Raw genomic sequence first — 26865 nt, 5'->3', positions numbered from 1 at the left:
CCCACCACCATACCTGGCTAATTTTTGTATTTTTGGTAGATATGGGGTTTCACCATGTTGCTCAGGCTGGTGTTGAACTCCTGGACTTAAGTGATCCGCCCGCGTTGGCCTCCCAAAGTGCTTGGATTGCAGGTGTGAGCCACCATGCCTGGCCCATAATAATTTTTAAATTTCTTATATAAGATATATCCTGGCTGGGCACGGTGGCTCACGCCTGTAATCCCAGCACTTTGGGAGGCCGAGACGGGCGGATCACGAGGTCAGGAGATCGAGACCATCCTGATTAACACAGTGAAACCCCGTCTCTACTAAAAAATACAAAAAACTAGCCAGGCGAGGTGGCGGGTGCCTGTAGTCCCAGCTACTCGGGAGGCTGAGGCAGGAGAATGGCGTAAACCCAGGAGGCCGAGCTTGCAGTGAGCTGAGATTCGGCCACTGAACTCCAGCCTGGGCAACAGAGCGAGACTCCGTCTCAAAAAATAAAAAATAAAAATAAAAAAATTTAAAAAAAACCAGATATCCTATAAGGTGTTTGTGAGAATTAAATGAAATTAGGCATAGAAAGTGCTCCTTACAATGCCTGACACATAGGAAGCCTCTGACACAAGGTGGCTCTCAATAGCACAGTCACACCACTATCCTAGCCATGAGGGTCTTGCGGCACTGAGATCATCTTATACATTCATTGGTTTGTTTGCATTATGTCTTTCTCCACTAGAATTAAGCTTCATAAGGGCAAGGCCTTATTCTGTTTTTGTTTCACACTGTATCTCGAGTGTGCATAGTAGGCAATTGGTACTGAAAACATTAGCCGTTAAAACAAGCAGTTTCAGCCCCAGACATAGCTCACATCACTCACTCATCCTGCTTCCAGTCAGCACCCTTCGCTCCCCACCTAAGAGGTAATGCCCTGTCTCATAGAGATGAGGACTCAGGAGGAAATGCAACAGGTGAACAGTTTGCCTAGAGCAAAGGTCTTCACAATCCAGCACCTCCCAAAGACTCTCTGTAACAGAAGAACCAAAAAGACAGTTCAGGGTAAATTATTAGGAGAAAAAACTCAAGAGGCTAGAGTGGTCCCAGCAGAAGCTTTCAGCAAGGTCAGAGCTTAAAAGGGCAAGAACCAAAGGTAGACAGCACAGAGCCGAAAGTCTCCACACTAGAGAAGCATTTGTCAATGAAAAAACTGGATTAAGCTGAGACCTGCAAAACGAGTCTGCTACAAAAAGAGGGCTTGCCAGCCAAGGAACAGTCAGAATGCAAAGAACAAAGGAGCAGGGCACCATTGTATGAGGCAGATGAGGCACATTAATGAATGGCCCAGAAGACAGAACTCTCATCGCCTATTTTCCTTTCATCTCCTTTGCCAAGGGGATTACTGGACTAGAAAAGATAGGAAATAGGTAAAAATCATTATATTTTATGAGGCAGCTACTATGTATCAGGCAGCAACATATATTCACAATCTTGCTTAATGCTTAGAAGAGATATCAATCTTGATTCCACTTTATATGTGAGAAAAATTAACCTCAGAGAGGTGAAGCAGCTTGCTCATGAGTGCAGAGCTAGTGAGTAGCCTAATACCTTCATTTAGATACTGTATATCTTAAGAGGGAAGCTTAAGATGGATGGGGGGCTCCCTGGGGGTAAACAGCCCAGTGCTGACCCCATTTAAGTTCACAGTCAAACCTCCCTGAACCATTTTCATACCAGCTGCAGTTTAGACACAGCATCTGCTATTTAGAGAGCTGGTTTTCTTTTGTTTTTTTCTCTTTTCTTTCTTTTCTTTTTTTTTTTTTTTTTTTTTTTACAGAGTCTCACTCTGTCACCGAGGCTGGAGTGCGGTGGTATGATCTCACCTCACTGCAACCTCTGCCTCCCATGTTCAAGCGACTCTCGTGCCTCAGCCTCCTGAGTAGAGTAGCTGGGATTACAGGTGCACACCACCACACCCTGCTAATTTTTGTATTTTTAGTAGAGATGGGGTTTCGCCCTGTTGGACAAGCTGGTCTCGAACTCCTGACCTCAGGTGATCTGCCTGCCTTGGCCTCCCAAACTGCTGAGACTACAGGTGTGAGCAACCATGCCCGGCCAGAAGAGTTGGTTTTCTGAACCTAGTGTGACAGGGGAACACTTCTTCCCCACTTCCTATGCTCTTTGAAATATGGAGGGATATCTTTCAGTGTGACATTCCTGGCCACTCTGGCTCCCCTACCCTCCTTCCCCCAAGGGAGGTAGAGCAAAGTATCTGATTGGTGAGTTTGGCGGAAAGAACTGGACATGAACATTTTACCTGGTGCAAAGGTCTTTTCTCTCTCTAGCAGGGGAACCAAATGACAATTCAGAGAAAATGATCAGGACTGAGAAGGAGAGGAGAAAACGCAAGAGGCCAGACCATCCTGTGGACACTGTCATCTCTTCCTTCCAACCTCCCAGCCTATAAAACACCTGTGCTAAGCCCAGCTGCCCAGTCCAGGCCCCATCTGTGGGTGAGGCCTGAGACTTTTCCACCTTGCCTTGGCTGAGCACCGTTATTACCACATGCCAGACCTGTGCTCCAATATGCATCTATCAGGAATAAAGCTGATGTCTTAAGCTCCCTGTATTGTTTCTCCATTGGTTCAGAATTCGGGGGGAAATGGGGTTTAGGGACTGACCCCACCAAACAAAGCAACAGCATCTGGTGAAGAACCCTACATTTGTTCTGATTTAACTTCACCTCATTTAGCTCCAGTTGGGTTTGCATTGCTCATACCAAGATGCTATGTGATATTAACTCTGAGTCAACAGCTCGGAGGAATGTCAATAAAGAAACTGGAAATGGTTCAGAGGAGGCTAAAGAGAATGATGAACATTCTGGAAACTAGGCCATGGGAAGAATGGTAAAAAGAATGAGAAGATTTAGTTCAAAGAAGACTTGGCTCTGATATGATGCAGTCCACATGTTTCAAGGGCAATCATGCAAAATAATACTTTAATTAGGTTATGTGACTTCCAAGAGCAGAGTTAACTTCAAGGGAAGAATATTTTGCTCATTATAGGGAAGATATTTACAACTATTAGCATTGTATAAAAATGAAATAATTTCCACCAATAGAGGATCAAACCCCTGTCACTGGGATTATTCAAAACCCCAATGGATGAAATGGGATGATCCTGAACAGGGTGTTCCGGTGTTGGGAAATGGTTGGGTCTGAAATAAAGTTTATCTATATGATTTTTATAAACCCTAAAGTGGCTGAATGAACTGTCTTGGCTCCTCACCCCTTTTGCCCCAATATCACAAGTGACCTAAAACAAGGAGGGCAGGCCAGGGGAGATCCCTTGCATGTGACCAGATCCTGGCTGGGAAGCCCCAGTCCCCACACAGCACTTGCTAATGGGAGGGAACATGGAAGGCTCAGAGCTCTATATGCTCCACTAGGGAAAAGCTTGGCCCAAGAGGAACTTCTTTTTCCCTTCATCCTTCCTTGAAGGAGTCTGTGATAGCCCAAGTAAGAAGACAGAGGCCCTGATAGCAACTAACCTGCAAAAATTGTGTCAAGAGATGCAACTCCATAAGCAAGAGAAAAGTTTCTTCTCTGCCTGCTTCTCTCTGCAGGAACCAAAGCAGAAGTTGAAAGCTAACATGTGGCCACAAGAATATGTTGTTTGATCTATGGGATTGTTTAAAATATAAGAAAGAGGCCAGATGCAGTAGCTTACACCCGTAATCCCAGCACGAAGCAGGTGGACTAGCTGAGGTCAGGAGTTCGATACCAGCCTGACCAACATGGTGAAAGCCTGTCTCTACTAAAAATACAAAGTTAGCTAGGCATCGTGGCGGGTGTCTGTAAACCCAGCTACCTGGGGGGCTGAGGCAGGAGAATTGCTGGAACCCAGGAGGAGGAGGTTGCAGTGAGCCGAGATCGTGCCATTGCACTCCAGCCTGGGTAACAAGACCAAAACTCCTTCTCAAAAAATAATAAATAAAATAAAATAAAATATAAGAAAGAAGTCATTGCCAACTTGTTTTAAATGGGAGATTTCACACACAAAGATCCACAATTTTCATTTTGCCCTGAAATACCACAAAAGTGGCAAAGTGGCAATAATTGACTGGAAGTAGGAAGCAGCTGCCTTCTCTAGTCAGGGGGTATGTGCTCCAGTTTGTATGGGACTTACCACCCTCCACCAAGTTCTAGACACTGAGGCCAAGTGCAATAGTTCCGGCTCACACCTGTAATTCCAGCACTTTGGGAGGCCGAGGCAGGAAGATCACCTGACGTCAGGGGTTCAAGCCCAGCCAGGTCAACATGGTGAAACTCCATCTCTACTAAAAAATACAAAAATTAGCTGGGTATGGTGGCGGGCCCCTGTAATCCCAGCTACTCGGGAGGCTGAGGCAAGGAGAATTGCTTGAACCTGAGAGGCAGAGATTGCAGTGAACCAAGATTGCACTACTGCACTCCAGCCTGGGCAACAGAGCGAGACTCTGTGCAAAAAAAAATTTTTAAAAAAGAAAAGAAAGGGGAAAGGTTCAGGACAGGAGATAATACATTTGTTTTAAAACATGCCAAATTTAAAGTTTCAGGCTAAATTTCTGGAAATATGAGTCAGGAGCTCATCAGAATGTCAGGTATACAAAACCACGATTTACCAATCCTCTCACAGAGGAGACAATTGATACCACAGGAGCAGGTATGACTTTGCTACTGGGTAGGGAATGCAGCCAAATAAGAAGGTGAAGTAAAGACAGAGTCAGAGGTTACCTTGGAGGAAGGGTAGGAAGAAGAACCTGGAAGAGTCAAAGGACAAAGAAATGCGGGAGAAGCATGGAAATGCAGTTCTTGCAAGGCTAGCGAGGCCAAGAAAAGAAGGAAAATATGGTCAGCGGTGCTGGAGCAGACGTCAAGCTCTGGTGATTAGAGGACACCAGTGACCCTCAGAGAGCAGTTTCAGCAGTCTGGGGGGAGCCAGTGCATGTTGTATTTGTACCACTTCCTGGGTAAGCAGGAGCACGCTTAGAACCAAATCAGCACAAAGCCTTGTCCAGGGCAAGCCAACAATTAAGTCACCATGGAACAATGGAGCTTCCAACGGCTCAGCCTTGTCACTCTGCCCTTTTTATGCAAATGACCCCAGCAAAAAGAAGAGCAAAGGTAAGTACTTCAGTAAGTGGGCAGATTGGGACAATCTTATTGTGTCCAACTAACGACCATGAAAAGGAGAGGACATTTCACCCACATGGCTGGTTCACTCACGGTGCATTCGCTCATTAACGCTGTGTTAGGCCTAATGTGCTCAGAGACTGAGAAGAGGCACATGGTCATGAAAAGAGACCTGGTTCCTGCTTCAAGCAGCTTGCAGTATAGTTGGGATGGATTTCCATGCCATCCGAATACTCCCCAATCAAAACACTCCATCTATAATGCCTGATACAATCATTGTTCAAACTTTCACAAAATCACCTGGGTTAACCACACCTTTTTATGCTTCCCTGTAGTAGGAAAAGGTAAAACTTAAACCTCATGATAAGTGGGGACATTTGTTCATGTAAAAAGCATCTGGTAGACTGGATTACAGACTCACTGACGACCATCCTTTCAACATCCACCATCACTTTATTGCTCATGCTTCGCCAGCATCTATCTACAAATCTAACCAAGTTCTATTTCATTATTTCCAACTTCCAGTGATATTTCACTTGAACTACGCTTCACTGCTCTCAGACTCAGTTCTGAAGTCAAGCTTAGCACACGGCATTTCTCAAGTCATCACCCTCTGCAAACATCCCTAGCCCTGTCTGTGGTAACCTTATTTCATCATCTTTCATAAGTATCTTCTACACCCAATCAATTGCCAAGCTCTGTGTTAGGCAGTGTCATGGGCACATAATAGACGTTCAATATTTACTTTTTGGTTAAGTGGACACATTTTATATTCTGGGTAACCTTTGTAGGCTAATACCAACTATGGATCGAACACTTCTAATGACAGTGGTTAAGAGGATGGCTTTTGGTAAGCGTTGGATCTGATCTGGGTTTAGTCCAATCTCTGCTACTTAGTAGCTCAGTGACTTTGGACATATTCCCTTGTTTACAAATGTAAATTATTAGGGTTGTGAGAATCAAATATAAAATACATGTAAAGCTCAGAGCACAGAGATGTTATTTCTCTTAGTCTCTTAGTACAATGTCAATGTTTATCCATCTAAATAATCTAACGTGCAATCCAAAGGAGTCCAAACCCCAAGATGATACCAATGGTATTCAACTTGAGAACCTTAGTTGGATTATTCAATAATTGCAAGAAGGGGTCTTCACTGACCTGAGACCCTTTCTTATGAGCATAAAATATTTTCACTGAAAACAGATCTTACTTCTCCTCCTGGATCCATTCTCCAATATATCCAGTTTTGAAATTTTCAATCAAAAATTATCTAATGCAGGCCGGGCGCGGTGGCTCAAGCCTGTAATCCCAGCACTTTGGGAGGCCGAGATGGGCGGATCACGAGGTCAGGAGATCGAGACCATCCTGGCTAACACGGTGAAACCCCGTCTCTACTAAAAAAAAGTTCAAAAAAACTCGCCGGACGAGGTGGCGGGTGCCTGTAGTCCCAGCTACTCGGGAGGCTGAGGCAGGAGAATGGCGTGAACCCGGGAGGCGGAGCTTGCAGTGAGCCGAGATTGCGCCACCGCACTCCAGCCTGGGCGACAGAGCGAGACTCCGTCTCAAAAAAATAAAATAAATAAAATTTTAAAAAATTATCTATCTAATGAAGCAAGCTTTATTGAGTGCTAGCTATATTCGTTGTAGCTACTTAACCAGTTAGGCTGGAATACCTTCCCACTTTCCCTGGGGAAAACTACTTTTAGATTCTTAACAAGGTCCCTCTTTCTTTGTCAAGCTTTCACCAGCCCCACACACAAGACCTGTGTCTGCCTGGGATCCACTTTGGGAATGAACTTGGAGGTTTCTTATATGCCCTATCACACAGCCACAGTTGGGTGTGGCCATGTCTTTCCCAGTGGTCCATGAAGCCCTGAGGTGTCTGCCCTGTACCCAGTAGATGGTGAATCAATACTCAATATTTGAGATGTTTGAGAAAGACTGGAGGGGGCAGGATTAAAAACCAGAGGATAGAAAATTAAAGTTACCTGTGCATCTCCTGCCAAGCTTAGTGGGTAGGCTGAGAAGGACAGTGCATAACCTCAGAGGAGGGGGAAGGAACTCCAGTGAATGTGTGTCCAAGATGAAAGAAAAGTAGGAATTTTGATACCATCACTTGAGAGTAATTGCATGGTCTTAAAATTTCCTTCCCCCTTTGCTTCTGGAAAATGCATGGCACATACTGGGCTCTCAGTGAATATTTATTGAATGAATATGTGAATGCTTCTGTTTGTCAACCTTTTCTTTTGTTCTTTTTGTTCCTTCGTGTTCTTCCTAACTACTCAAGCTTTCCCCCTCACCACCCCAATACAGTCATTCTTCCTCTCCTTCTCTCTCTCTCTCTCTTTCTCTCTCTCTCTCTCTCTCGTTTGCTAACTCCATCTATAGTAGTATAAGTTATGTAGGGGTGTGTGTGTGTGTGTGTGTGTGTGTGTGTGTGTATTATTTTCCATTTACAGAAGAGAAAACAGAAGTCCCAAAGTCCAAAACTGAGCACCAAAGTTTACACAGCTGTCCACACAGCTAGTAATAAAGATGCAGCAAATAAAGTCCTATTCCCCCAGAACCCTCCCACTTTTATGTGCATCAATCCAGGGTGCACTTTGACTCCCAGCAACCAGCACCTGTGACTCTTTCCCCAAAGGGCCAGAACCCACCTTGCCAGCCAGTGTCCACATGATGCCAGAAGTGCACGGAATTAAATCTCCCCTCCTCCCCACATCCAAGGGGGAAGAGGGGTGACTGCCCTTAACTAATGATTGACAGCTGTGAAGGCATAAAGACGACAGCTCTCCAGTCCCCAGTTGGCACAGCTCTGATGTGTGATCCACACTACCGCACGTCCGCCCAGGGTGATCTTCAGAGGACTTCTCAATGTCACACCCTTGCCTGGCTTCTTCCTTTTCCCTGCCCATCTTCTCTGGAAACCCTCCCAATAAATCTTTCGCACAAATCCTCACAGAAAGCACTGCTTCTGGGGACCTAGCCTAAGGCAAGGTAGATGCAAGATTCAAACCAAGCCTGTCTGTCTTCAGAGTTTTCTCCCACTATGTTGTGGTTGAGATGTTGTTACAATCATGCCAGTCTATTCTTTGCTCATTTTACAGTTATACATTGAAAATGCATCATACAACCCCGTCTCTACTGAAAATACAAAAATTAGCCAGTGTGATAGCACATGCCTGTAATCCCAGCTACTTGGGAGGCTGAGGCAGAAGAATCACTTGAACCCGGGAGGCAGAGGTTGCAGTGAGCTGAGACCATGCCACTGCACTCCAGCCTAGGCAACAGAGTGAGACCCGTCTCAAAAAATAAAATAAAATAAAATAAAATAAAATGCATCACACATACATTTTAAAAATTTGAATGGCCGCTGTGGCTTCAGGCAGCTTGAAGACAAATATGTATTCAAACACCCTATGCTTGCTTACTTTTTCTTACTATATTTATATTGTCTCTAAGGCAACAAACTTTTGAACATATTAGCAAAATGAAATCAAGGGCTTAAAGGGGAGAAAAAAAGTTACTTTTTTGACTTGTCTTTGTAATTGCCTCTCGCCTGGATCCATAATTAAATACAAACTAAAAGGAGCTTTAGCTGTTTAGTGCTCTCTTTTAAGTATTTTTATTATATGAGTAATGTAATCACATTAGAGAAATTTGAAATCCAGGGGAGAAAAAAAAAACATGCAAATACTCTAATCCAACCATTAACCAACTATTTCCTTTATAAACTATTTCCTTTCATTTACACACTCTTTCCAGTACACTAATCCAACCATATACAAACTATTTTCTTCCAGCTGTTATCACAGCTTTTCTCCCAGCCCAGGGATCTATGCATTTGACGTGGTCTCAGACTTGTTCCAAAGCTGGGGTTTCCTGTGAGTTTTCCTTTGGCCCAGGCAGTTTTCCATTTAACACAGTTCTTGGGGCTGTCATATTAAATGGTCGCACATTGTCATACCCAGAGGATGTACCATATATTATCACCCTTTGGTTGCTTTTGATATTGAATATTAATCTTATTAAACAATAAGATTGTGTTGAATGTGCCATTTTGGTTTTGCTTCTACTCTTTTGTTTTCATATTTCAGATTATGTCTTTAAAATAAATGTCCAAGACTTGGATTATCAGATAAAGGAACAATATGTATGGCTTTTGATGTACACTGCCACATTTTTTGCCAGTCCTGCCCCACCAAAACGCATACTAATCTATGTTATCATAAGCCAATGTGAAACAAAGGTCATTCCAAACTCAGCATGGCTTCTCATTCTTTAAAGAGTTCTGGTCTAACAAAATGAATTCATTTTAAATTTCTCGATTTCATACAAAGGTTTTGAAACCTTGTCTAGAATTATATGAGCATATAGCATTCCTCATTAAAATGACAGAGAATTTGAAAATAACAAAGAACGTGAAAGTCACATTTCAGTCATCCTTAAATATATGTAGTACTCATCTTAATCCTAAACTTTCATAATTGCTGTAAGCATTTCATGTAGGGATTAGTCCTTAAGCTTGAGTTGCCTAATTAATTCAATCATCCTTACTCAACACTAAACACGGCACCTTCAGTGGCTGATGTGGGCTCACTGAGTTGGGTGCCTGTTTTGTGAGTGTTAATTCATGCCTGCATCTTGAAATGCAGAAGATAAAGAATGTTGACAAAATAAACAAGCAAGAAGGAATTCCCATTTTTCTCAGCTACCCTGTGGTTTGCCTGAGTTCATCCTAAGCTTTCCTAATAGAACAGGACACGGAATAGGAAGATTGAGACTCTCTTACAAATGTCACCGATAAGCCATTTGAGAATTCTAGTGAAAATGTGGAAAACCCAGCCAGACTCCCAGATACCTGATTCCAGGTGAGGTCAGACGTTCTTGCAGATAAATATCCCATTGACTGAATTTTCTCCCCTTAAACTTTCAAAAATTAATTTAAATAAGCTTGTTTTCTGTGACACATCAAACCCCCAACAAGCACCACTTGAATTTTGTTTCAAGAAAGCGTTTTTCTTTAACACAATAACAAAATCTGTTTCTCTGTAAATTGCCAAGCCCCAGATTTTCTCTCAACCACATACCCATCCCATTCTTGCCTTCACCCTGAGGCCCATGGTCAGAGGGGTGATGATCTCCCACAAACGATTCCACAGCTGATTTTTTTTTTAATTTGGCAGGGCTTTCTGGGTTAGGATAACGTTGGATAATCCTAATTACAGCCATATCCAAGCTTAAACTCCGTAACCAAACAAACCAGTTTTACAACTCAAAGAAATTTAATTTGGCCTCACACTTGCGGTGGGGAAACTCACACACACACACTCACACACACACAAAGAAGGGAAAAACTGGCAGCTCAGCTAACAAGCAACCGAATTTGGACACACTGCCAGCTTGGTCCAATTAAGAAACATTAGAGGTCTAATGAGGAACAGTTCAGACAGGACGCAAGGTTCTTGACAGCAGCCAAGCAAACTGCAAAGTCTCCAGCCCAGGTGAGTGAATCCCTTCAACCTTTCAAAACAGCAAGGGGCCAGTAGAACTTGGCTTGTAAGCTTTCTTGCATACCTAGGGAAGAAGGGTCCAGGTGGAGAACCTGGCCAAACAATGATCTCAGAACAAAAGTCCATTTAAGCCTAAAAAACAATCTATGGGACATTCCTGGGTACAACAGAACACATGAAATATTGCCATTTTGCCTATTAATATTTATTCCTGGGAAATTAACAAACTCATTGTCTGGGTGCATTTCATCCTCTCCTTCCCTCCTGCTACCAGCCCCTTCAAATGCACCTCCTGGAAAAAACTGAACCAAAGCAATGTCATGAAAAATACTTGGGCGAGGGCTTTCATTTACTCCATGCCAAGTATTTTAAGCCAGATTTGACAAAGTCCTGCTAAGGCAAAGCAAGTTTCAGATCGTGCCCTCCGTGAAAATTGCAGCGCCGTTCTGCTTACCTGTCACCAGGACTGCCTTCTGATCCACAGGTAACAACTCTTGGCCAGATAAGTAAGTATACATGAGGAAACATGACAGACAGAAGAGGATCAAGCCCCAAAACGGGGACAGGATGAGTAGGCAGACTGCACAGAGGCCTGCCAGGCAGACCATCCAGTTCCACAGCTGCCCCGAGCTCTTCTTGTATTTGCAAAATACTGTCCCGCACAGTACTGTGGGGACAGCCAGACAGATCCATGTCGTGTCTGAGAAGAAAGTGCTCATTCTCAGTGACTCGCTGCACCTTCAAGTGCTCAGGGCCAGTGAGTCTAGTGGGCAAAGGCTGACCGGAGGCAGCCTGAGTTATGTGAACAGAGAGTCAAGAAGGGAGGGGAGAAAGCAGCCCCAGCCCCTTTCGACTGAGCAGAGATTAAGCATAATCATATTCCCAGTGGGTAATTTAAACCAGTGTGCACTTCAACATAAATACCAAGGCACTTCCTATTTGACCACTCTCCCCCTCCCTGCCCCCTGCATACACAACACATGCACATACTCACCCACAAACACACACCTTCTATTTTTTTAATGACAGTCCACCTCTGGAGAGATGACTAATTGGATAATAATTGACAGAATTCGAACTGCACAGAGAATAACAGGAAAATCCTCTAGCTCCCGGGAAAATACTGTCTTCTTCAAGAGCCTGCAGTGTGTCTGGGTGCTGAGTCCTTTTTCTGACTCAGGAGTGAGTGAGAGAGAGAGAGAGAGAGAGAGGGAGAGTGTGTGTGTGTGTGTGTGTGTGTGTGTGTGTGTGTGTGCATGCATATAAATTCAGGCAATCAATGAAGTTTGGAAAATAGATTCTGGAAGGGAAGGCACCTCTGATCTGGTCCATAGCTTCAGGACTCCTACAAATCCCAACTGAGGCAGGCTGAAGGGTTGGATGGAGAGGGATATGAAAGTAGAGGAAGATATTCCTTGGCAGAGGAAAGTGCTTTGGTCTTTCCTGAGGGGAAACATGCCAGGGAGAGATAATAATGACAATTAAATAATAGCGGCTAACATCTATTGGTACTTTTTTGTGACAGAGGCTGTGCATAGCTGCTTATTTGTTCATTCGCTTTATTGCAAGCCTATTCTATGCCAGCTTCCATTCACTGGCACTCGGCTCATTCTCCTTGAATACAATATCCTTATGAAGCTGGTTCTAGTATTATAGTAATTTTACAGGTGAGGAAACCAGGGCACAGAGAGGATAAGAGACTTAGTCAAGATCTCACAGCAGTGCAGTCTTGCAGCCTGATCTCAGAGCTTTTTGCTCCTAAGCATTCTATTCCACTGCCTGTTTTAGGCAAAAAATAATAATAATAAAAAAATAAAAATTAATACATTATGTGCTAGATCTTTCCTATTTTCACCCCATTTCAACCTTATAAAACACTTAGAGGTGGATATTATTATTATGGCCAATTTACAGAAAGAAAAACTGAGGCTGGGAAAAAAATAAATCCCTTACTCACAATTGGCTTGAAAGCCAGCACTGTGCCGCTACAGCACCACCTAACAGTGCTGAGCCAGAGAGGGGCCACTGCACCTGGGCTCACGGTGTGCCCCACGTGGGCCACATGCCTGGCTGTAGGGAGGCGAGGTTCTGATCAAGGCTGGGCTTTGGCGAAGCTAGAGAGAACCTTTCTCTATTTGAGGTCGGTTTCCCTGTATTCAAATCTAATCTGAGCTCCACCACTGATTAATTACATAGTCTTGGGTGGGTCACTTTACCTCTCTAGACCTTCATCCCTTCAGCTATAAAATCATATCATATCCTGCCTGGAACAGTAGAAGGAACCTCATAAATGCTAGTGATTCGTGTTTTTTAAAAAGGAGGAGAATGAAGAATAAGAGGAAGTCGTGTAAAACAAAGCGTCCAATGGAACATAGACTTGTCCCAAAACACGTGCTGGAGTTAAATGAGGGGCAGGAGGAGGAGGGGAGAGGATGCCTTTTGTGGATGATGCTGGGGAGGCAGGACTTGGGAAGGAAGGGACCCAGCAGTACACCCCCTGTAAAGGGAGGCAAGCAGAGCCCACCCGGGCTCAGAGCCAACTCAAGACCCAAGGGAGAAGGGGTGGGAAGCAGTGTCTTGTGAACCATTACTGTGCTGTGGGACTGTGGGGTTGGACAACAAGGCAATTATGAGGGTCTACGTGCAGTGATGGCAACTCTTGTCTGCCCTCCCAGCCACATGGACATTTGAGTCAAGGAGATGTTACCAGCTGCAGGCTGGGAAGCTTAGGGGCAGGGATCTGGAGTTGTCTTTGGCTAGCCCTGAACTCTCCCTCACTCCACAGACCCCAATTCCTTCCTGGGTGTCCTCTGAGCCACGGGGCACCTCTCACAATCCTTGTGGCCTTACCAGCCCAGAGCATCCTGGCAGTTAGCTCCGGTCGAAAAACAGTTTCCAGGTGAGGAGACAGGACTAGTTATGGCTCTTTGCTGAGAGTCTTGGCATTTGGTCAGTGGCTCCCCACATTTGGGCTGGGTTTCCTGCCAAGTGCATGTCCACGTGAGAGGAGGTGACTTTTCTCCTGGAGGCAGCCCCTGTGACTTCCCAGACCTGCTCTGTCCTGGGGCTTCCAAGGAGAGGGCAAAATCTGTGAGCAAAAGCCACCCTCAGGCCACACAGAAGTCCCAGGAAGGATACACCATGAGCCCTGATGGTGAAGGGGATGAACAGTATTAAGAACATGAGCTTTCAGGTCTCACAGACTTTTAAATTGAGTTCGAATCCTGACTTAGCTGTGAGTCACTGGGCAAGTTACCTGCCCTTCCTAAGCCTCAGTTTCCTCTTCTGTAAAATGAGGGTAGGAGGAGTCCTGCTTCCAAGGGCTGTTTTGAAAAGTGAATGACATCATTCTTGCATTGTCCCTGGCACTGACATGTACTCATGAATGGTAGGCACTTTTCTCATTTTTGGGGGTACCAACTGCGTCTTAGTCTTTTTCCTCTGGGCAGAGAGAAAGAGGTTCTTGCCAGCTACCTCCTCATTCATTTATTTCTTCTTTCAGTTCAGCACCCAGGTGTTTCCCTTGTCATCCTTCAGATATCTGTTTAAACGTCACCTCCTGTCACCCAATCTGAGTATCTCCTATCAGCACGCCTTATTCATTGCCTTTGTTGCACTTAGCTCAAGACACAATTATATATTTACTTTGATTATTTTAACACCATTTTCTGTCTCCCATACTAGACCATAAACTTCATGAGGGCAGGAACCTTATCTGTTTATTGTTTTACCTTTACTGTTCACCAAATGCCCAGTCCAGTGTCTGACACATCATGTATACATAATTAATGTTTGTTGGATGAATATAGGAAGGAGCACATTTCTATTGAGAGCCTTCTACGTGGCCAGTTCTGCACTAGCCATGAAGGAATTCAGCAGTGAATAATATAGACCCGGTTCCTGGCCTTGCAGAGTTGAGGACCCAGTGCTTCCAGGAGGCCTGCTGCAGGAGCAGGGACTAGTGGAGGGGGGGTGTGCATGGTGGTGGAAAGGAAGGCTATTTACCAGTTGGGGAATATATGGAATTGTAGAATCCCCAGGTGAGAACTAGCCCAACCCTTTCTGAGCCCTGAACGTCCTCATCCTGACGTCAGGGTCGGTCCATCTGAGAGCTACCACTGAATGAAGATTTCCCCCAATCTATTGAGCTAAATCGTGTTTCTTGTTTGTCCCCACCATTTTGTCCTGAAGCTATTCTCGAGGCCATCATGGCTTGGCCAGTGTCCCTTTTCTGGCAAGCTTGCTCTCAGCCTTCCAGGGAGAAGGAGCCAATTGGACCAACTCATTCTTGCTAATGATGCCGGTGGGTCAATGTGCCATTTCCTCCTGCCAGCAGAGGGGCCTTTTGGAAAATGCCTTCTGAAAACAAAACATCTTACCCAAAAGAAAGGATTGCCTTCCCACCAAAAAGAAAAAAAAAAATGCTGGGCAAAGCAATGCTGGGAAAAAAATGCTGAGAATCCTCCAATGTATACTTTCTTAGAATTGGTGGATCATGAGTTTAGAAGAGAACTTGAGGAAGGAACTGCCCATCTGAATGGGGATTCTCTCTGTAACATCCCCACCAAGTGGTCATCTTGTCTATTGCCAAAACATCTCTGAGAACAGGCGCTTCACTGCCTCTGAAAGCTGATTTTCCCATTCAAGACGACGGCTCAGGACAGTAGAACCTTCTCCTCTAGGCCAAATTCATCTTGACATTTGTCTTCCCTCTCCACATGGAGTCGGAGGATGTCTTGTTCTATTTCTTTCAAATATTTGAAAGATATTTCAGAACTCAAACATTTTTAAAATCACGTTGTTACAATAACTGAAGAACATGTTGCTATGATGAGGGTAACATAATGATGGCATGATTTGCCAAGCAAAGAATGACTGTGTGTTGACGTCATAGTGACCCAAAGTTCAGGATATGGACAGGGTGGTACAAGCCATAACAGATCGTCTCAGGGACATCACAGAGATCTTGTTGGTAATACGGGGTTTTTGTTTGGTTGTTTGTTTCTTGCTTTTTGAGCATTAGGGTAATAACTAATGTTTTAAGTGTTTGTGATTGTACAAATATCATGTATTACATATTTGTCTATTTCATACAGTGGGGAGGGGTGAGGAGACTAGGAGAAGATGGCCAGTAGTTGGGGCTGGACCATGCCTTTTTTCTGTCTTTGAAATAATACGTGGTAAAGATGTCTAAACTCCTCAATTATAAATTCCAAGTAAGTCAGATCCCATTTTTTATAGGGTTTCAGGGATCTGCAGCCACTTCTCAGAATAGCATCCAATTTCTTACATCTCCCCTGAAAGATTAGGCCCGGGACTGGGCACAACAATTTCAGTACAGTGCAAAGAACATAGACTAGAATAAGATTATCACCTCCCCTATCCTTGAAGCTATATTTTTGCTTATGTGTCCAAAGACTTATTTGCTCTTTTAACAAAAGTGCCCTATTCTTGACTATCACGGTGTTTGTTATCAAGCAAAATTCCAGTTTTTATAGTTTCTGTGTCACTTTTAACTTTTTTGGTAAAATATCGTACTCATGTGGAGAAATTATCCAAAATATAAATAAACATCCATTCATCCATAGTGATATAAGTTATCAGTTAAGTGAATGAGAAGAGACAAATCTCACATGCTGAAGAATTATAGATAATGGACATAAATACTCCTTGCCTCAAGGACTTGGAGTGTAAGTCTCCATTAAGTGTGAGCTACACAGGGTAACTTTCTTCCAGAGTGCAGTATGAAAACAGAGAAACAGAGCAACTTTACCATGAAGAAACCCGACAAACACTACCTCAGCCAGGTAGTGAAGGTCAGCACCAACAATGGCAAGTCATGTTGATAGTATGATGTGATTAAAAAAAAAAAAAAAAAAGCAACTTTATCATTGCAGAACATTCTACAAAATACCCAACAAGTATTGGGTCAAGGTCATCAAAAAACAAGGACATTCTGAGAAACAGTCTCAGCCAAAAGGAGCCCAAGGAGACGTGACGACTAAATGTAATGTGGAAACCTGAGACAGAAAAGAGGCATCAGGTGAAAACCAAGGAAATCTGAATACAGTATAGACTTTAGTTAATAATAATATATCAGCATTGGTTCATGAATTGTGACAAATGTGAGGTCAGATGGAAATTAGCATCAGAACTTGGTATGTAACCAGGGCTTTTGCAGAGTGGTGTGTGTGTGTGTGTGTGTGTGTGTGTGTGTATCTGTCTGGGGGCATGTATATGTGTGTATACCTGCATGTGTGTGCTTGTGTACAGGTGTATAGGTGTGTAGGTGTACCTGAATGTGTCTGCGTGTGTGTAAGTGTATGTATGTGTATACATATGTAGGTATGTGGATATTCGTGTGTGTGTGTACATGCGTACATGTATGTTTATGTACTCATGTGTGTAGAGGTGTGTGTCTGTGTCTGTGGGTGTATGTGCGGCATATGGGGAGGATGTAGGGAGTGTGTGGGGGTGTCTCCATTCATATGTGTGTATATGTGTGTGTGCACATGCATGTGTAGATATGTATAAGGGTATTGTACATGTGCACACATGCATAGGTGTGTGGATGTGCATGTACACAGGCATATCTATATATTCGTGTGTGTCTTTGAGTGAATATTTGTGTATGTATGTGCATGTGTGTATGTATATGTAGATGTGTCTATCTCTGTATCTGCATCAGTATATGTATATATGTGCATATGTATACATATGCAGATGTGTATATCTCTGTGTGTAGGTGTATGTGTGTATGTGTATATACATGTAGATGTGTACATGTATCTCTCTGTATCTGTGTGTAGGTATATGTGTGTATGTGCATGTGTGTGTGTATATATATAGAGAGAGAGATGGGTACATCTCTGTATCTGTTTGTAGGTAATGTGTGTATGTGCATGTGTGTATATATATAGATGTGTACATCTCTGTATCTGTGTGTAGGTATATGTGTGTATGTGCATGTGTATATACATAGATGTGAATGTATATATATATATCGGTATCTATGTGTAGGTATATATGTGTGCATGCATGTGTGTATATACATAAACGTGTATCTCTCTGTATCTGTCTGTAGGTATGTGTGTGCATGTGTGTATATATTTAGCTGTGTACATGTATCTCTTTGTATCTGTGGGTAGGTATATGTGTGTATGTGCATGTGTGTATATACGTCGATGTGTATGTGTATCTCTATCTGTGTGTAGGTAGGTATGTATGTGCTTGTGTGTATATATGTAGAGGTATACATGTGTCTCTGTATCTGTGTAGGTACATGTGTGTGTTTGCATATGTGTATATATTTAGACGTATATGTGTATCTCTCTGTATCTGTGTGTAGGTGTCTGTGTGTGTACGTGTGTATGTGTTTGGATGTGTTTCTGCACATGCACTGCCAGTGAGTCAACCAGTCAGTCCACTTGCAACAAGGAGGCCTGCTCACAGCTGCTGGACCAGAGGAAGGCTGTTGAAGGTGGGTGTGGGTTCCTTCCTTGCTCCATTACAGCTCTCAAGCCCAGCTGCTAAGCATTTCCTTGGGCTCTGCAGTCTGTAAACTGGGGATAACATTAATAGTCTCTCCCTCATTGTGTTCTTAGGAAAGTTATGTGAGATAAATGCTGGTTAAATGTCAAGTACAATGTCTGGTCCAGATTTCTCATTCAATAACACTTGACTTCAGGAACCTCCTCCTGACCGATGGGTCAGAAATTACCCTGACTTGCGTGTTCTTTACTTATCCTGTGACTTTCTATTTGTGGAGACCACTCCCAAGCCAACTTTGCCTTTGTCTGCCACTTATGACTATAAATCCAAGAATGAAGCAATAAGGGTAGGGAGAGGCAATCCACTGAAATTAAACAATAATAGATTACCTGATGATTAGCTTTAGTCCACTCCCTGATTCATCAATTATTTGCTAAATGTTTATTCCAGACCAATAATTAGAGATACAGACCCCTCCTTGCCCTTGAGGCTTGGGTGTGCGTGAGGAGTAAGGCACGCTCCTGCATGCCTTGCGTTCCATACACAGTGAATCAGCGAATTCTGTTAGGAAAAGACAGATTGAAAGATCCCTGAGCTCTGTTTCGATTTTTTCTCTTGGATAATTACAAGGATTCTCTGTCTATACAACTGTAATTCTCCTAAATACATCAAGAGATCAACATGTATAAAAATGTTTCTCCCCATGTGTCCCAGTATTTCTCTCTCTCTCTCTCTCTGTTTTTTTCTCTCTCGCTCACTCTTTCTCTCTCTCTCTCCCCCCTCTTCTTATTCTCCCTCTTAAATTTCTTGAATTTTACATCCACCATCTCCCCTTCCTTTCCTCACTCTTGGAAAGGAACAGAGTGTGAGAATTCTACCCTGAACAGGGGGAAGTGATAGAATGGATGCCCCTCTATCACTAGGCTGAATGTTTTTTCAGCCCCTTCCAACAGCAGAGAGGAGGCCTTGCATCCCCTTCCACGTTGGTCAGCCAAGCCAGAGCAACCCTCTGTCAGGGCAGTGATTCCAGCGTGACTTCCTGAAGTGCTTCTTAGATGGCGTCTGGAGAGAGTGCCCACTTTCCCTGGTCCATGGCGAGATGCTGACCACCAGCAAGGACAACATATTGAATTTCCATAAGATCTGATTCACCTCATTGAAGGGACTGTCTTCAGAGATGATAGCTTTCCTCCTCTTTCAAGCATTAAAATAGCTTTTTGTATATGAGACCACTGTGGTAGGTGATCACACTTAGTGGTTGTTGCTGTTTGATATCCTTACTTGGCAAAAGCAAAAGTTGGCAAGCCTACATGACTTCCACAATTTTGGTGAGAAATCTTAACCAGCATTCAAAGTTCAAAGATATGGGAGCCCCACTGATGTACACATGGTGGCTTTGAGTTAGACTGACCTGGGTTAGAATTCCAACTCTGCTACTTAATTGACAATGAGACCTGCTCTCTCTGCTCTGAGCCTGCTCACCTGCTCACCAGTACTGCAGATAATAATACCTAACTTCTATTGGTTATAAGGACAGTCTATGTAGATGGTCTGGCATGTCACAGTTTTCCATGGCAGCCATTATCACAAGAGTCTTCTTGGTCCCAACAAAAATTCCTGCAGTCTAATTCTTTCTGGCTTCTGTCCTTTCTTCTTGGGTCCTACAACCTGATAAATAGAAGCTGAAGGCAACTAATATACAACTTTGGCATGAATAGTCATGGCCAAGTTTCACAGAAGGAAACACACTTGTATCTGTATCTCCAGTCTCCAGAAGGGACATTAAACCTAGGTTGAGACTATTAGAAAGAAGATACTTAAATATTTGGGAGCAGAGCTGAATAACAAAAGTAAATTACATCATAAGCCAGATGTTCCAGGAACTTCATTTCTTTCTTTTTTTTTTTTTTTTTTGCCTGAAGGAAAAGTTTTAATTCATAAAGGAAACGATGAGCAGAAACTGCTATCACAAAATAGTAATTCATGGTTCATGGTTATTTAAAATGAGCCCATTTGAAAATAATCAAAGATGTTCACAATGATTTATAAAGAGAGTTGTTCATTTCAGTGTTATTTATCATATGCAAAATGTAGAAACATCCTAAATGGCTTACCATAAAGTATTTGTTATATAAATTACGGTACTTTAGTTTGATGGACTGCTATGCAGCCATTAAAAATTGTGTTGTTGAGAAATATTTAATGATTTGAGAAAATGATTGCAATATTTTCTAAGCAAGGAGAGCAGATTACAAAGTAGAATGTATAGTATGATCATATTTTATGCCATTATAACACTGATATCAGCTGAACGCTTCTAAACTTCAGGATCCAGATAAGATTGGCTCAAATGCCCAATTCTATGGTCTTGGGAAGCCTTGCCAAGAGTTCTTCAGTTTCTCAGGGAACTACTTTCTTACAGGTCCTTCTGCCTCTTGTCAGCCACTGCTTCGCTATGTCATTCTGACTTCAGGGTGAAACTCAACCTCTCTTATCTGCTTGCAAAACAAAATTTATAGCAGTAAAGCTATTTTTGGTGGCATTGATGTTGGGGTAATAAAGATGGATGGGATAGAGGTATTCATACTCTGTGGTGGTATGAGTAGTAGTCCCTCAAAAGATATGTCCATGTTCTAACTCCAGGAACCTGTGAATATGATCCTTGGAGAAAGAGGGTCTTTATAGATGTAACAAAGTAAAGGATGTGGAGATGAGATCGTCTTGGATTAGCATAGGCTCTAAATCCAGTGACACATATCTTTATAAGAGAAGAGAAGACGACAGAGGTAGACACAGGACAAAGGCCACGTGAAGACAGGGCAGAGATTACAGCCACAGTGCCACAGCCAGGTGATGCCTGGAGCCACCAGAAGCTGAAAGAGACAGTGAGTAGCCTCCCTTGGAGCCTCTAGAGGAACTATGGCCCTACCAACACATAGGTTTTAGAAGTCTGTCCTCCAGAACTGTGAGCAAATAGATTTAGATTTCTTTTATTTAAGCCAGGGTTCCCCAACCTCTGGGCCATAGACTGGTACCAGTCCGTGGCCTGTTACGAACCAATCTGCGCAGCAGGAGGTGAGCAGTGGGCAAGCTAGTGAAGCTACATCTGTATACACAGCCTCTCTCCATTGTTCACATTACCTCTTGAGCTCTGCGTCCTGTCAGATCAGTAGTGGCATTAGATTCTTATAGAAGCACAAACCCTACTGTGAGCTGCACATGTGAGGGATCTAGGTTGTGTGCTCCTTATGAGAATCTAACACCTGGTGATCTGTCACTGTCTCCCATCACCCCCAGATGGGACTGTCTAGTTGTAGGAAAACAAGCTCAGGGCTCCCACTGACTCTACATTACGGTGAGTTGTATAATTATTTCATTATATGTGACAATGTAATAGTAATACAAATAAAGTGCACAATAAATGTAATGTACTTGAATCATCCTAAAACCATCCCCCGCTACCCCCACAAAGACCTGTGGAAAATTGTCTTCCATGAAACCAGTTGCTGGTACCAATAAAAGTTGTGGGCTGCTGATTCAAGCCACCAAGGTCATGGTCATCCATTAAGGCAGACCTAGGTACCACAATCACCAAAGGAAATACAACAGTGATGATAACTCTACTTACTAAAGGATGCTTTGTCTCCTCTCACCACCACCAGGGAGTTTCACTCACCTCCTAGACACTTTCTTGAGCTTCTCTTAATTTTCTCACTCTCTCTTTAACCTCCTCCTCTTCCTCCCACCCATATTGTTCCACAGACTCAACTTCTCCCTGTTTCCTACGGGGTTGTCATCTTACTTGTGATCTCACAGCCCACTCTAACTCCTACTTCCAAAGTTACATGTGCTAAATTTACTTTATTCATAGCCTTCCCTGTCTCAGTGAGGGCAACTTCGTCCTTTCAGCAGCACAGCATGCAAGCACTGGACTCCCCTTGACTCTGTTCTTGGAATCAATCCACATCCAATGCACCAAGAAACCTTGCTGGCTCTACCTTCACAATGTATCCACTACCTGACCACTTCTGACTCCCTCCACTGCTGCTAACCTAGTCCTAGGCGTCATCACCCGCTGCCAGCATTGCAGCTGCTTCCAGTAGATCCCTCTGGTTCCACGCTTGTCTCCCAACAGTCTGTTTTCAACCCAGCACCAGAAAAAAATTCCTTTCATAACTTTAGTCCGATCTTATCACTCATCTACTGAAAACCTGGCAGTCTCCCTTCTCACCTAGAGAAAAGCCAAAATCCTTAAATGGCTACAAGGATGATCTGGCCCTTGTAGTTCTTAGACCACAGCTGACTTCTACCCCCTCATTCACTCCATTCTAGTCCCAAGGACCTACTTACTTCTTATCAAACACATGGGACACCCTCCTTGATCTAGCAGTTTCCTCTGCCTAGAATGTTCTTGTCCAGTTGCCTAATTCCCTCGACTCCTGTGATTCCTTTCTCATATGTCTCTGGCTCAATGCAACTGGCCACCTCAACATGCTCTGAATTTTCCCGTGGAAATGATCTAAATAATAAAACCATGGCAATGACAACAAACAACAAACTTCCTGCTCTATCTGTCTGCTGACAATGGACTGAATGTTTGTGTCACCTCAACCCCCAAGTTCATATGCTGAAATCCTAACCCCCAATGTGATGGTATTTGGAGGTAGAGCCTTTGGGAGGTAATTAGACTATGGCAGTAGAGCCCTCAGGAATGGGATTAGTGCCCTTACAACCTGGAGAGTTCTCTTGCCCTCTTTTGGCCGTGGGAGGATAAAGGAAGCCAGCAACCCGCAGAGCCAGCAGTTCTGCAGCCTCACCAGAACCCAATCATGCTGGCACCCTGATCTCAGACTTGCCTCCTCCAGAACTGTGAAAAAAAATTATGTTGTTGATAAGCCTCCTGTTGGTGATAAGCCACCTCTGGTACTTTGGAATAGCAGCCCAAACTGAACAAAACACTGTCTATCTGTCAAAAACAAAATAAAACAAAATGATTGTCGTGAGTACACTGTTAACGTGTTTATTTGAACTGAAATATGAAGTCAATTATTTTTTCTAACAGCTGATCATTAAATATAATGTGGCCATAAAACTCAAAAATAATTTAAATACTTTGATTTAGCTGTTTGACTTGACAGCGTGAAATGGCTTTGCCAATTACATGATGAGCATATTCCAGAAGTTGAATGAGTTAAATCTTCAGTTATAAAGTTGTCCTAAAATATATTTAACAAACAAAAGATAAAAGCATTTTATCAAAAATATTTCATTCACAATATTGTATTATATTGAGATTAACATTAACGCTGTTGTGATTTACCCAACTCTGAGTATACTTAGGTAATGTAATGCCTCGGAGAAAAAAAAACAACTAGTATAATTAGTACTCATTTGATAAGGGTTTAAACCCATTTTGGTTTAATTTCTGGACACTAAAGATTGAATAATAAATTATTTTGCCAGTAATCTTGTTTTCAATTCTCAGCTTCCAGCAAAAGTGAAGAAGAACCTAACCTAGTTGTCAGTTGATCTTAAAATGTAATTTGGGGTATATAATTCAAAAGGAGGTTTAAAAATTGAGTGTCCCATCTATTCCTAACTTGCTGAGAATTTTATCATAACAGGATGTTGAATTTTGTCAAAAGTTTGTTCTTCATCTATGGATATGATCATATGATTAAGCTTATTTAATATGCTAATATTGAGAATTATATTGATGGATTTTTAAATTGAGTAAACTTGCTCTTCAAATCTAGTTCCATCCCCATCTACTCACTTCTGTGAATGAAAATTCTCAGTGATACACATATAAAAATTTTTTAAATAGCAATATAATTCATGCTGAAACCTGTATTTTTCTATTAATAAGTAGCATTCATATTAAGATACCTGAAAAATTGGAAAAAAGCCACATCCATCGAATTAATACTTTATTTTTTATATTTAATAATTTAAAAATTTTATAGTAATATTTTGTTATCTATGACTAATAATTAAAATGTTAACTCAATCCAGAAGGTGGCTGATACAGAAGTCTATGGTAACTATGTTACCATATATATGTTATATATATATATATGTTTAGCTTTTATCTTCATATGCATATTCATATATATTTATTCCATATATGTTTATATTTATATATATGAATGTACATTCATTACAGAGAAATGGGAGGAGAAATCAATAAGAAACATTTAAGTATAAAATATATTATAGTGAATAAAATTCTGTGAAGGAAGTAAAATAGAACTGCAGATACAAGAAGAAAAAAATACGTAAAATTTCCAACTGCTAACAAGAGAACATGTTTATGTGTTTTGAAAATGTTGTAACATGTTGGAAGTATTGAACTGCCAAGATATTTTGATTGCTCTGGATATATTTAAAAGAATGATATCATAGTTTAACTCAAAATGTCAATATAATAAATGTTAGGTATCTACTATTTACAACCATTTAGACATAAGACAAAAATTTTAGGTATCCACTTTAAAATGTGCTAGGAATAGAATAATTTTTTTAAAAAAATCCTTTAGGGGCAATAAGCAAAAATGTCTGAAGACCTCTGATTTCAAATACCTTATGGCAAGACATCCCCTTTATTAGTGAGAAATTCAATACAATTCTTTTTTAAGTAAGCAGCTAGAGTTTTCCTGGCCAACAGTGGGCTGGCCCAGCATTCAAGTTCCCTTCCAGGGAGATTACAGGGAATATCAAACTTACCCCATGTGCCAACTAAATGTGGTAATGGCCATGTCAGCTGGGTTCTCCCAATTTCCTTCTGGATTAGGTCCCTATTTACCTGCCGCATCTCTTCTGTTGCTCCAAGTCACACTCCTCTGTGCCCCAACTTCATAGAAACACTCATGGGTCCCCGACACCCCAGCTCCATCGTGCTTCATGGCCCACTGCTCCCTCTACCTTTCCTGTCTTCTACTACTGCCCCTTGTCCTCCAAGACTCAACTCAGGTACCACCTCCAAAAGCAAGCCTTCTATGATCCCTCCACAGTCTCCAGGTTGGGATAGGGGTCCTGTTTTAGTTCCCATAGTCCCCTGGTTCTCTCCATCATGGCACACTAAACTTATGGGACTGCAATTCCAAAAATGTAATGGGAAAGCAGCTCACCCGGGGTGTCTGTTAGGAATGCTCATTCCTGGCCTCACTGCAGGAAAGTCTATTTGAACATTTGGGGAGTGGAGTCCAGGAAGCTGCACATTTAACACACATCCCAGGTGATCTGTTGCAAATGGTGTAATGAACACATTTTGAGAAATTCTGTTATCGTGCAATTGCTCACTTACTTGACTGACCCACACTAGCCTCTGAACTTTCTCAAGGCAGAGAATGTTTTATTCACCATCATCTCTGCCTATAGTAGCTAGAACACTGCCTGGCATGTAAACGGCACTCCATAAATATTTGTTGAATGCAGGAACAGGTGCATTAATTCATTAGGCAATACTCCCATTTTCACTATCTCCTATATCAAGTCTTGCGTTAACCTGTGTCAGCTAAGTCATCACATTCCTTGGTTGGAGTTGATCTTTATACCCATTCGGTGAGGTTACTTGGGTTTTCTCATATTAATCAGAAGTTACATTTATCTCTGATAATATAAAATATTAATAATTCTAACTTCATCAGCAATTATTTTTAGTTGGCACACACTTTCAAGGTTCAGAGTCTTGGTGTGCCATAAAGAGTTTAGAGGTCTTGCCCTAAATAGCCTGCTGCAGCTTATAAACTCCACTTATCTGCCATAGTTTATGTGGCCACCTCCCTCAGTCCAAGAATAAGAGCAATGCAACCCCTTTTACCTTATTGTGGCACGGGGAGGCACAGTCTATAATCTCAGTTATACAATAAACTGACCGACATTTGTATGGAATCAAAAGAATATTTAACGAGTCTATGTCGGGTGCCATGCACTAAGCCTTAGCATCCACAGAAGCCATTCTGGAACAACTTCCCTCCCCTCCTCAGCTCATTCCTCCCCTGTATCTCCCCTGGCTGCGGCATCCTGGTTGTCGTCAACCATTCCACAGTGATAGGCAGGAAACCTTTCTGCTGGTATTTTTTTTTTCTCTCTCTCTCCTTCCACATCCCCAAGGCCCTGTGGTCCACGCTGTGCTTGGTCCCCATGTCCTCCCCTGCATTGCCCCATTTCTTGTCCTGCTCTCTTACCCAAGGCTTGCTCTTAGCATCATCTCATCCCACAGGCCTTTGGGGAGTAGTGCAGGGAAGAGGTGGTTCTGGACCCTGGGAAAAGATAGAGGGAGTGAGAAGGCAGCACTGAGGTCTGTCCTCAGCATGATTCCCTGAGAGATTCTCAAACCGTGTAGACTGTCCAGATTAACATGCTGACCCTCTGGGGTGTCACTCTAGTCAGGAGGCCATCAGGAAAATGGAAGGGGCAGAAGGAATGGAAAGAGGGAGCGGGTCCAAGAGATTTTGCAAAGGGAAATTAAACTCACCTGGGAATGAAGGGAAAGAGAGGGCATGTCAAAATGGTACCACAATTGCCAAGTGTTCCCAGAGATAAGGAATTCACTTTTGGACATTAGGACAAGATAAATTAAAAACATTCCAGTGTCAAGTTCACATTTATTGCAGAGTCGTCAGCCCAAGATTCAGAGTTGAAACCAAGAGAATTGAAGTGAAATGATGTAGCTGTTAAAAGAAAGGCTGAAGGCTGAATCTTGGGT

At 42.6% G+C, this 26865-nt stretch overlaps 2 protein-coding genes across 3 annotated transcripts in view; one reads left to right on the top strand and one right to left on the bottom strand.

Annotated features, from left to right (window-relative positions):
- Positions 1-11666, bottom strand: part of HSD17B2 (hydroxysteroid 17-beta dehydrogenase 2) — a 64013-nt gene extending 52347 nt beyond the window's left edge. Inside the window, exon 1 of the mRNA XM_015126697.3 lies at positions 11119-11666. Coding sequence (XP_014982183.2) covers positions 11119-11383 — 265 coding nt within the window. The 5' untranslated portion in view covers positions 11384-11666. The remainder of the gene's footprint in view (positions 1-11118) is intronic.
- Positions 10049-26865, top strand: part of SDR42E1 (short chain dehydrogenase/reductase family 42E, member 1) — a 38447-nt gene continuing 21630 nt past the window's right edge. For both annotated transcript variants that reach the window (XM_077984002.1, XM_077984000.1), the window contains exon 1: positions 10049-10655. The gene's annotated coding sequence lies outside the window, so the exon portion shown is untranslated. The remainder of the gene's footprint in view (positions 10656-26865) is intronic.

Source organism: Macaca mulatta, chromosome 20, assembly GCF_049350105.2.
Source record: "Macaca mulatta isolate MMU2019108-1 chromosome 20, T2T-MMU8v2.0, whole genome shotgun sequence".
Taxonomy (NCBI): Eukaryota; Metazoa; Chordata; class Mammalia; order Primates; family Cercopithecidae; genus Macaca; species Macaca mulatta.
The sequence above is the reverse complement of the archived record's forward strand: the minus strand, read 5'-3'. Positions and strand labels throughout refer to the sequence as shown.